This window comes from Octopus bimaculoides, chromosome 1, assembly GCF_001194135.2.
Source record: "Octopus bimaculoides isolate UCB-OBI-ISO-001 chromosome 1, ASM119413v2, whole genome shotgun sequence".
NCBI classification, from domain to species: domain Eukaryota; kingdom Metazoa; phylum Mollusca; class Cephalopoda; order Octopoda; family Octopodidae; genus Octopus; species Octopus bimaculoides.
Genome location: NC_068981.1, coordinates 160,677,799 through 160,690,177, shown reverse-complemented (window position 1 = coordinate 160,690,177; position 12,379 = coordinate 160,677,799). Strand labels below are relative to the sequence as shown.

The 12,379-nt window shown below is 35.9% G+C and overlaps 1 protein-coding gene across 1 annotated transcript in view; it reads right to left on the bottom strand.

The window, feature by feature from the left end:
* Window positions 1–5,680, bottom strand: part of LOC106884411 (WD repeat-containing protein 38) — a 21,134-nt gene extending 15,454 nt beyond the window's left edge. Inside the window, exons 1-2 of the mRNA XM_014935772.2 lie at window positions 5,284–5,680; window positions 2,550–2,714 (exon numbers count right to left, since the gene is read on the bottom strand). Of these exons, the coding sequence (XP_014791258.1) occupies window positions 2,550–2,615 (66 nt within the window). The 5' untranslated portion in view covers window positions 2,616–2,714; window positions 5,284–5,680. The remainder of the gene's footprint in view (window positions 1–2,549; window positions 2,715–5,283) is intronic.
* Between the last annotated feature and the right edge of the window lie 6,699 nt (window positions 5,681–12,379).

The following is a 12,379-nucleotide window of genomic DNA, read 5'->3' as shown; positions in this document are numbered from 1 at the left end:
CACACACACACACACACACACACACACACACACACACACACACACACACCAAGTAATCCAGCAACACTCATAAAATAAGCTCCTTAAGCAATCATTCCACAAAACATATAGAATATATAGTACAATACAAGAGAAAACGATAAGGAGTGTATAAAGTTATAAAATTCCATTCCATTTGTTAGACAATCATCTTATTATTTTATATTAATTTAAGGCAGCAAGCTGGCAGAATCGTTAGCATGCCAGGCAAAATGCTTAGCAGTATTTTGCCTGTTGTTACATTTTGAGTTCAAATTCCGCTGAGGTTGACTTTGCCTTTCATCCTTTTGGGCTCGATTAAATAAGTACCAGTTGAGTATTGGGGGTGATGTAATTAACTTAATCCCTTCCCCCAAATTTCAGGCCTATGCCTACAGTAGAAAGGATTATTTTATTATTACTGTCTTCCATAACTTTTAATGTCCTATTTAAATATTGACTTTGTGTTCTTGAAATATTATGTTGAGACTTTAGTAAGATTTTTCTTTCACCTGAAGCTGTAGCTTAATTTCTGCATTGTTTTAAGGGATTTTTTTGCATTAGTGCAGATATGTAGATAATTTATTTATTACCTTCGCCAAGGAAGGAGGTTATGTTTTCATCGGCATTGGTTTGTTCGTCTGTGTGCAAAATAACTCAAAAAGTTGTGAAAGGTATTTGATGAAACTTGCAAGAAAAGTTGGTAATGACACAAGAAACAGATGTTGAAATTTTGGTAGTGATCCAGGAATTTTTATGGATTCTTGAAGGATTTTTCATTTGTTATATTTACTTTACATGAAGTATTACAATGTTACGTTCTTTGATTATCTCCCTTGAATTCACGTTCATCCTTTCCACGTAACCTATGGTGGCGTTGCTGTTTCAAAAGTTTATTTTCTTTTCTCTATTAGTAATTTTACTCATGTATCTATCTTAAAATGAGCTGCTTGTCGGAGGTCTGCGGAGGATGGCATGACAAGCCTTGACTACTGGGATCGACTCAAAAAGCTCAGGCTTTGCTCCCTCCACCGCCGCTGTGAGCTCTATATTATCTGTATGATGTGGAAAATATTCCATCAACATTGCCCATCTTTAAAATTCGTCCAAGGCTTGGACCCCATGCCATCCGTTCACTACAGAAATGTTTGTGTCATATCACAACACTATGACAGAACTATTTCACCTCAATTGACCCTGCTCGCTTCAACATCGTGCCAGACACACATAAAGGAGGAAAGTGACTTCACAGCATTCAAATGATCCATAGATGATTACCCCCAACAAATATCAGATAAGCCACCCACACCTAGATATGTCTCTGAAAACAATAACCCTCTGCTTGAACGGGCTATGGTTCCCCAGAGCTGACTGTGTATCTCTTCCAGGTGGTGCTATTAAATTAGACATAGCCTGAGTCAACTTTGACTGAAACTTATCTAAGTAATCTAATCTATGCTGTAACCTTTTAATCAAAGCATGACAACGTGGGTAGAGGCTGATATCTTAACATTTCTGATGGTCTTAAGTATAAAAAAAATTATCAAAAATTTATATAGAACTACATTCAGAGTATGTCTATAAGCTATTGTGTTTAGACCTGGTTTTAATAAAGCAATCCGAAATTAGAAAAATCAAAAATCTGCAACAATCTCAGTCCCATGACTATCAGGTAATGGATTTTCAACTGTGTAAAGAAACTGATTGTGGTGATCGTAGTTTTGACAATGATTGTGGTGAAAGCACAGATAGTGTTGATGATGATGATGGTCAAGATAAGTATGAGAAGAGGATAAAATAGTATCTCTGTTATGTTTTTGCCGGCATTGGTTTGGGAAATTGGGCGATATTCAGCATGCGTGTATATGGGTGGAAATGAGCTGCTTTGGCGGAGGTCTGTGCTCTCTGAGTGCTTTTCTAGTTATTAAATATTATAAAATAGACTATCTTTACAAGCTTTAAGATATGAAACAACTTGTTGTGATATTTGAATTTTCTTATAGTTAAATAAATTTCACTATACTGTTTCTTTCGTCATTTATAAGTTTATATATATATACACACACACACACACACACACATGCACAAACACACATACATGCACACGTGCACACACACACACACACACATGCACGCACTTAAATATATGTATATATACATAATATATCTTGGGCAAGTATCTTCTAGCTCTGAATCAACCAAAGTCTTGTCAGTGGATTTGGTAGATAGAAACTGAAAGAAGCCTGTTGAGTGTGTGTGTGTGTGTATGTTTGTGTCTGTCCATTACCACTTGACAACTGGTGTTGGTTTGTTTATGCCCCCATAACTTAGCATTTCGAGTCAATAAAAGAGACTGATAGAATAAATACCAAACTTTTAAAAATACAAGTACAGGGGTCGATTTTTTCAAGTAAAACCCTAGAAAGCAGTGCCCCAGCATGGCCACAATCCAATAACAAACATGTAAAAGATAAAAGATAGGCTTAAAATTAACAGCAAAAATATTAGAGTAGTGAAAACAAAATGCTTACCTCATCAGTGTGTCCATAAAAAGTCTTTACTTTAAATTTACAATAGTCTTTGGGTCCAATAATCATTGTTCAATTAATGGCAAAAATTCTTTAAGAGATTCTTGTGTCATACAACACTGCACAGCTTTCTATCAGTTGTTCTTTTCTCAAAAGAACTGGACATGTCTAGAAAAGTTAACTGAAGCCTTAAAAGAAATCACAAAAGTATACATTTTCCAATATAATTTTGTCCCACTTAATGGAAATAGTGAAATTATCAAATGATTGATATTTTTTTTTTTTTTAATCAATTAATTTTGCAGTCATTTAAAAATGAAATAAATAGTTTCTATTTTAGAAACTGGGCAAAAATTGTTAAAAGCATTCCAAATGAAAATTTCATTGATCCTTTTCCCAGAAATGATATATCTTGGACTTCCTTATCCAATGTATGTTTCCATTGTTTAAGACAGCCAGTGTTTTTGAAGGAGACTTGGTTGCCACTTTTAGCAGGTCAACTGATCATGCAAAGATTCTTCCCTTGGCTTGGTCATTCTTATGTAATTCTAGTTTGTAACAGTGTTTGTTAATGACAGAATTGCAATTGTTGTCAAGCAATGAAAGTATTATTAGAAATTTTCTCTTCTAATTAGTGTTTCCTTATCAGCAAATCACAACGGAGATGTAATTGCAATATTCATTTTCTTTTCTTTTAAAAGGCATTTGGTAAATAACTATTTTAAAAGTTGGAATAGTACTAAGTTTAGTAATGAAAGTTACAATTAGCAAGAGTATTGAATGTTGCAATTAATAATTACAAAGTTGCAGAAATTTGTAATTTAATAGCTGACAGCATATATAAAAACAGCAGGAGTAACAGTGGAAACATAAACTGCAAATAAAGTGGTCAGATCTACAGTGAACAGTGTGAAATGGAATGGCAACATGTTTTAACATGGACAAGTTAATCTTAATATTCTATGTTTCTAATATAACCCCACCCACCAATGTTTTACAATACCTATTTCTAGTAAGTTTTTACTGTTTTTTGCTTCTTTTTTTTTAATTTAGAAGCTACTTTTGTTTGGATCTTTCTATTTTAATCAGGAGTTTTTTTGTATGTTTCTACTTCAAAGTGTGATCTATGTCTACCTGTAGGCCTAAATTATTTTATTTATTTTTATTCTTATTTAACTTTTGAAGAAAGACAAAGCTGACACAAAATGTGTTCATAAATCTTTGGATGATGAAACTAAATGCTGTCTAGTGCTCTGCTGTTTTTGTTTACTGAAAAAAAAAAAAGCTTTCTTAAAATATTAATATTGGGATGTAATGCATTTGCATCATGGCAGTGATATATTGCTCATATAATATACACATATGAAAGTGCATGACCTTGTGGTTTGGGTGTTCAGCACATAATCATAATACATATCAAGGGTTCAATTCCTAGAACTGGCAACAAGCCAATTTATTTTACGTGCTCTAATCTTGGATATGTCTGTCATGAGACGTGGCACTCATAAGACCAGAGCTTGACCAGGTTTCCCTGATGCATAAGTGACTGAGATGACAACCTTAACCTCTGATTGGGATGCCAGCCTGTTGTAGGGTTTACTTCTCGACTATTGGTGGATCTCATTTATAGCTGAGTAGACTGGGGCAATTGGAAATAAAAACCAAAATAAAATTAAAATTAAAATAAACAAATGTAATATAAAACAAAATAGTATAAAATGATATAATATATAATATAATATATAATATAATATAAGGTAATATAAAGCAGTGTATTGTGCAATATAGAACTGTGGATCCCAACAAGGGTCGAAATCAATTAAAGCTGTCCATTTCTTTTCAGTCTACAGAGAAATTAGTAAATATGCTTGGTTAATTTTATAAAAGAAGTGATATATTTAATTCCCAAACTTAACAACCTCAAGTGCTACATAGAATTCAGTTTAATGATAAGGTCTTCTCACTCTATTTATTTTAACTAATAATAACCATGAATGATTTTCATATAACTAGCTAAAATATTTTATGCAATAAAGACTTAACTATCACAATAACTATGTCATATATGCTATTTTATTCAAACAGTTGTAGTTCATATCATCATCCTCATCATCATCATCATCATCATCATCATCATCATTACCATCATCATTTAGCATCCATTTTCCAGGCTGGCATGGGTTAAATGTTCGACTGGGATTGGTAAGCCAGAGGGCTGTACCAGGCTCCAGTCTAATTTGGCTTGGTTTCTATGGTTGGATGCCCTTCCTAACACCAACCACTCCAAGAGTGTTGTGAGTGCTTTTACGTGCCACTGGCACGAGGGCCAGTCAGGCGGTACGGGCAACGGCCACGCTCAGATGGTGTTTTTACGTGCCACCTGCACAAGAACCAGTCCAGCAGTACTGGTAACGACCTTGCTCGAATGTTGTTTTTCACGTGCTACCAGCACAAGTGCCAGTAAAACGATGCTGGTAACAATCATGCTCGGATGGTGCTTTTTACATGCCACTGGCACAGGAGCCAGTCAGCAGCCCTGGCAACAATCATGCCCAGATGGTGCTCTTAGCGCTCCACTAGCATGGAAGCCAGTCATGCGGTGCTGTCATCGAATTTGATTTTGATTTCACTTGCTTCAAGAGGTCTTCACAAGCAGAGTTTAGTGTCCAATGAAGGAACATATGTAACTGCAAATGTTCCAAGTAATAAAAAAGTACAGAAACAAATATAAACTTACATTAGTGTAGTGGTTCTCACCTTCACATGCAGCCTATTAATATTGTCTATTACCACTGGCACTGACATTCCATCAGTTACAACAACATGAGTTCCAGCTGATCTAATCAATGAAACATGAAGATGGCTGAGCACTCCACAGACACACGTACCTATACATTCTCAGGAAAATTCAGTGTGATACACTGAATGTAACAAGGCTGGCCCTTTGAAGTACAGATACAACTCATTTTTGCTGGCTGAGTGAACAGGAGCAACATGAAATAAGGTGTCTTGCTCAAAGACACCATGTGCCACCAGGTACCGAACTCATCACCTTATGATCATGAGTTGAATACCATAATCACTTAGCCTTCACTGTGTACTACCAACAATGAGTTAATGGCCAGACCCACTAAAACCTTTTGTTATATATAAGCTTTTGTATATCAAAATAAGATGTTGATGTCGTTACTTTGTGCTGTTGAAGAATTGCTATTTGGAACTTGTCAGGGCTTGAAAACTAGACTATTTGTTAAGACTGGTTGATGAATTTGTAGGTGAGTTCACAAGTAACACATAAATTGACAGTTTTATTGAATGGCACTTCCATTTATTCAAAGATTTTGTATTTGGAAATTTGAAGAAATGTTTTTCATCTGTGATGTTTCTTTTCAAAGGATATTTGTGTAGACAGGTGTGCTCATGTATAGATTAGCAGGTTAGGTACCCACTAATTTAAAAGCATTTTTGTTCTAGTCACTACACCAGTACTATACTGGTTATAAAGAAATCAATTTTAAAACAAATACGATGATGATGAGAATTATGATGATGATGCACACAAAGTGAAACCTGTAGTTTTTACCTATTATGGACAGTTCACAGACAAACTGATTTATTTAAAAGAAACCATGATCATTTTATTACTGTGTGGGTCATTGTACTAATTCACTTTTGTCATCATCATTGTTGTTTTGTTATTGTTGTTGTTATCATCATCATCATTATTATTATTATTATTATTATTATTATCATTCTGTCAAGGTCAACTTTGCCTTTCATCCTTTTGGGGTCGATAAATTAAGTACCAGTGAAACACTGGGGTCAACTTAATTGACTAGCCAGCTCCCTCACAATTTCAAGTCTTGTGTCTATAGTAGAAAGGATTATCATTATTATTATTTTTACATCTGCTTTTCTATGCTGGTATGGGTTAGAAAGATTTTTTGAGGCAGTGTTTTATGGCATGATACCTTTCCTGAGAGCAATCCATTTAGTCTCTTCTAATGATATGCAAGATTAAAAAAACCCAGATGCATAGTGATAAAGACTATTGATATTAACATATCTAATGCAGCATACATTAGAAAGCTAAATGAAATTAATTATGTGGAACATTATCATGATATTATTTTTCATTTCTCATATAGCAAGGAAATGAATTCTCCACACCTCAACTAATCATAAAGAAATGTCACTGCAGTGTGGAAATTTCCTTCCCAGTAATATTAATAATAATTTCTAGCTTAGGCATAAGTCTAGAAACATGGCAGAGGTAAAGGTCAGTCAACTATATTGACCCCAATAGTAGACTAATATTTCATTTTATTGATTCCATTGAACTCAGAACATAAAGAAGTGTAACTAAATTATATAAAACATTTTGTCTGATGATACTTTGATAATTCTGCTGATCCGCTATTCTGCTCAGCTCCACATTCATACATTTTTCTATACAACAGAATCAAAGTTGGAGAAGAGAAAAAGATGGGAGTTTTTGGAAAGGAATGACAACAGTAGGTCCTTAGAATCACCCCAGTTCTAAAAGAAAGATGTTGTGGCCAGAAACAATATCCAAGAATCAAAATGGTTTGTTCTCACCTCTATAGTAAAGTATGTGCAGAGAGTAAGTGTGGAGAAGATATATGAGGACGAGTTAACATGGATTTGCAAGGAGATACAACATGATAACAAAGCTACAATCTGGTCTTTGACTGATTAAGATGAGTGTGTGTTCCTTAGTTCCAAGCAAATGCATGTGGTTTTTCTGCAGCACTTCATTCAACTGTTCAAGGTAGGTGATGGGTCAAAGATGGCCCACCATAGCTCTTGGCAGAATGCATAGGTTATTGTGAAAAGCTGATAACAGCCACTGAAATGCAGATGATGAACAGTTATGCAAGGTACAAATCATCTGGTTTTGATGGACAACCTTTTGAGTTTTATGAATTCATACTCAACTTCTTTGGTGACCTCAAATGACTACTACAACTGGCAGTTGAATGAAAAAATTTTAGCTTTGTGGTCCAGGAAGTGGAAATGCTACTGAGAAAAGATGCTGACAAAGGAGATATAGTAGGCAACTGTCAGGTTAGAGACTACTATGAATTATTTTCAAAAGTCTTTAGCCTGGCAATGCTGACTAGTCTGAGATAAACTCTACAGTTACAGACAGATGGATCTGTCTGAAACGTGTGCAGAGAAACAAAAGCCTCCAGCATGCACTTGTTTAGAGCCCTGGCATTGCTGACTCATGGAGTTATATCAAACAGCTACTGTTGTATATGAGACAGATCTGGCCATCAGCCCAGTCTGTTGTGATAATTGCTCTGCCAGCATCCTGGCAGTTTTCCTCTGTTTGGTAGCTGTAGTGAAAAAGTTGTGTGGAGGACAAAGTTGAAAACATGAGAGACTTTCCTCTTTGGTAAGACCTTCATTGACTTTTTCAGGTTTCACTCTGAAAGGAAAGTGAGAGTAGAGAGTGGGGTGCTGTCCCAGAGTGGATCTGTTGAAAAGTAGTTGAGAGCGGTGAACAACAAATACAGAGGGCATTTACCTTTGGTGTTCAAGGATAGTCAGGATGGCGAAATTCTTCAATTGGCCCTGGAAGTCCTCCAGCATCAGAAGAATTGCATTATCATCATCATATTTTTGTTAATGTTTTATACCATGTTTAGTTATATTTTATGATTTTAGTTTTGTATTACTGAATTCTAAGTGAACCCCAACATTTTATGTCTGTCTTTGTATTGTACCTCTAGTGGCAAATAAAAAAAATCATCATCATTGTCATTGCAATCACCATCACCATTGATAAAATCCTTTCCTGATACCTTGAGCAAACAATAAAATACATAAACAAACAAAGAATTATGTAAATGGTCCGTCTATTCAAGTAAAATACACAATTAAACATACTTGAAATGTTATCTGATAAGAAAAATAATAATATTAGTGTTCCTCTTATATGAGTACAGGTGTTTGCTTTCTATACTATAAATATTTATTCTTTCCTTTTAACATTATCTCGTTTTTGTTTGAAGTTTATGAGTTTTGGTAAGCCTTGGGGATAAGAGAAATTTGATATTTCAGAATCAACTTTCGCTGAAGGAAAATATAATTTCAGTTGCTGAGATATTCCTGTTTCGGTTTGACCTTTTGTCCGGTCTGAAACGTGAGATTCCCTCTCATTCCACAACATACAAACTCATTCAATTCACAGATTTCAATATGAAATGTTATCTGGGACTATTATTATTCAAAGGAAATTATTATCATTATTATTTTCGTTTTTTGTTTGTTTGTTACAACTGTGTTCCAACTGAAATAAATCTTATGTCAAAACACGCCAGAACTTGTTTATGAAATAATGTATCTGTTAAATTTATATATTCTAAATGTATATTTCCAGAGCCTCAAATATAAACATTAATGAGGTAAGGTTACAATCAGACAATAGAAAGTCGAATTGTTTGTTTCCACCATTACTAACTGGCTAAGGATGTCAATGAAATAATATCATTAAGATAATATTTCATTTATGACATAAATGCACTTGTCTTAATTTACGAGCATGCAAAATTAACAAGTCATGCATATGTGCGCATGTATGTGTATCTGCTAATATATTTGAGATTGTGTGTATGACCTGGGATTGACCGAATTGTTGCGAACAGAAGAGCAAGGAAGAAGACTAAAAGACATGGGGGAAGGGAAGAAAGCCAAATTTGAGAGAAAGAAATGTTGTGAGATACAAAAAGATAAAAGTAGCAAAAACGAAACAACTGGTGAGAAATCAAACACTTTTTCCCAGCTTTGTTGACCTGCGATTAATACAACTAAAATGTGATTAGTTATTGTATGTACTTCTGTCAAAAACAAAGAAGTTTATCACCTTTGTCAGGGATGCTGAGAATAAGATGCCACTTCAGGCTTATTTGCAATGGCAAAAGATTAGGAGCAGTAAGTTGGTCTGGAGAAGCAGCCAAAATTCTGAGAAACTGTTATTTCAACATCACTAAGGCTGGAAATGGTGCTGATTTTAGAAACATCCAAGCAAGTGGTTCTGTTGAACCTCCATTCCCTAGGAGAAACATATTGAGTAGGAAAATGAGAGTAAGAGGAGGATGCCAAAGTAATGAATGGCCAGCAAGGTGTGATCCCATTGAGGTGGGATACAGAAAGTTTGCCAGCTATCAAGTTGGCTGTGGAAGCAGTAGGTTTCCTCAGGGTGGTTGTGGATCAAGAGGTGCAAGCCATAGAAGTGGCAGTGCTAACTGGACAAAACTGGAGCTTGATCAATCCCAAATAGGTCATCTGGGTCAGGGTGTCAGATGTTGAAAGACCTGAAACACCTAACGTCCTTGGGAAACATCACTTATGACATGTCCAGGTGCATCATAAGATGATGCATGGAAAAACATATTCATATATATCCAATTGTCCTCTATGCTATATGTCTCTATTTTCTGAAGTCACTAATCACTAACCTATGAAAGGGTTGTACATTCTTCATGTGCACCATACTAATAGCTGATCAGGTGGCTAGCTGGCTGGTTCCCTGAAGTTAGTGTTGCTGATCATTGACTCAATTGCATTACAGAACACCAGCTATCTTGTTCTCTCCTCATTTCTAGAAACAAAGCTGTAACCTCCAAGTAAGCCCTGGAATCCAATGGGGTGCTGTCCAATATGTCTGTTGAAGTCACCAGCTACAATAAGGTCATTACTGAGTTATTCTGCAAAAGGGTGTTGTAAAATTGGTCCTTCTGTTTATCTGCCAGTCCAGATTGTGGCGTATGAGCAAAGATGGTGCTGGTACTTTATCTGACATTATTAGTCTCAGCTTAATTATCCTATCACATGCTCTGATTACATCAGTCAATCTATCATCACGTTTTTCTGCCAAAAGTTTGCCTACACCACCCATCCCATCACTACTGTCCACCCAAAAGAATTTTATCTTTGTTCCTTGCCCACGAGGAGTCTAGCTGAGGTCCCCTTCCATCTCACCTATTGCACACAATACACATCTATATGCTCCTGCCCTAGAATTTCAAGATCTCAACAGATCTACCTTTCATTAAGTCAGTATTGATTATAGCAGCTCTAAAGTCGTGTACTTATAGGAAAAGCTGAAGAGTAGTTGTGGGTACTGTGGCTAGCATCTGAAAGGGAAAAAAATTGAGTGAACACTTGCCAGGGCTCCTGTACATGTCCAATTAAATGATTACTATTTCAATGAATTACAATTTCCCTCAATCCCACAAACTATCAAGGGCAAGTACCTGCAAGAAAGAAGAGGATGAAAGGTGAAGTGGGGTGTTCTAGCTAGCTGGAAAAAAGAAGCTAAGAGGACGCAACATCAAGGAGAAACAGTGATGGTGTCTTCATACACTCCCCCAGTATATATCTCATGTATGCATTACACACAAACATATACTTTACACATACATATGCATAACAGCGTGGGATGCCGGAAAGGAGCACACTCAAACTGCATACCTATACATAGGGGAAGAGTTGGTAATGAATAGTCAGGGGAGTAAATCAAATGTCTCCTTATTAAAGGTGGGGGTGGGTGAAGCAGTTAAAAAGGTGCAGACACATGAAGTTTTCTTCAAATAAAACTATTGTTCAGGCTTTATAATTTTAGTAACATTCTAACAAAATAAAATTATTATAACTAGGACTTTCTATATGATTTTAGTACTTTCTTATGAATCAGGTACCATCTTGAAGTGGTTGGTGTTAGCAAGAGCATCCAGCTGTAGAAACCATGCCAAATCAGACTGGAACCTGGTGCAGCTTACCAGTTTTCAGTCAAACTATCCAACCCATGCCAGCAAGGAAAACAGATGTTAAATGATGATGATAATGAAAATCATTTTATTATCAATAAATACATTTGTATTACATATGACTGGCCCTCGTGTTGGTGGCACGTAAAAGCACCCACTGCACTCTCGGAGTGGTTGGCGTTAGGAAGGGTATCCAGCTGTAGAAACCTTGCCAGATCAGATTGGAGCCTGGTGCAGCCATCCAGTTCACCGGTACTCAGTCAAATCGTCCAACCTATGTTAGCATGGAAAGCAGACGTTAAACGATGATGATGATGATGGTGTTTGCTGTTTGAAGTCAGAGGTGGAAATCCAAAACAATAGAGACGAAATAAATAAGGTGTTGACACATGCAGTTGTCATTACAAGAACTGAAACCATTGTTGTAGCTCAAACTTTATAACAATATGTACATGTTTGTGTTTGTGGGAGTTCATATTTCCCTTGTCTGCTGGTTTGTAATAAAGTCCTTCATAACAGTCATTCGATTGCAGTCTACCACAAAAGCATCTCCGGGTTTCTTAACTTGACTTGATATGTTGAATGATCTTTGTAAAGAAAATGCTCATTCAGTTTCCAGTTCCCAGCATAAACATGGCCAGGTTGTTTGTTGTTCAAGAGACTGAGTGATTATTACCTCACTTGGAAACAAATGGGGTTGGTGACAGGAAAGGCATTCAACTGTAAAAACTCGTCCCCAATGTACTCGCATTTGAACTATGCAGGCATGGAAAAGTAGACATTAAGCCTTTAGCATTTAAGCTAGCCATATGGAACCTAAATATTTATGTTCAAACTGGCCAAACCTGGCCTTTCACACCAATCAGTTGCCTCATCAAAATCTCAAAGCTATGAGATAATGCATGATTAATTCAAAACGATGTGAATAAATACGCATTACTTTTGACAGAATAATGTGAATGCTAAAGGGCTAAAATGATGATGATGATGAAAGAGATGATGATCATAATGTAACATATAAAAACAGACAAGGGA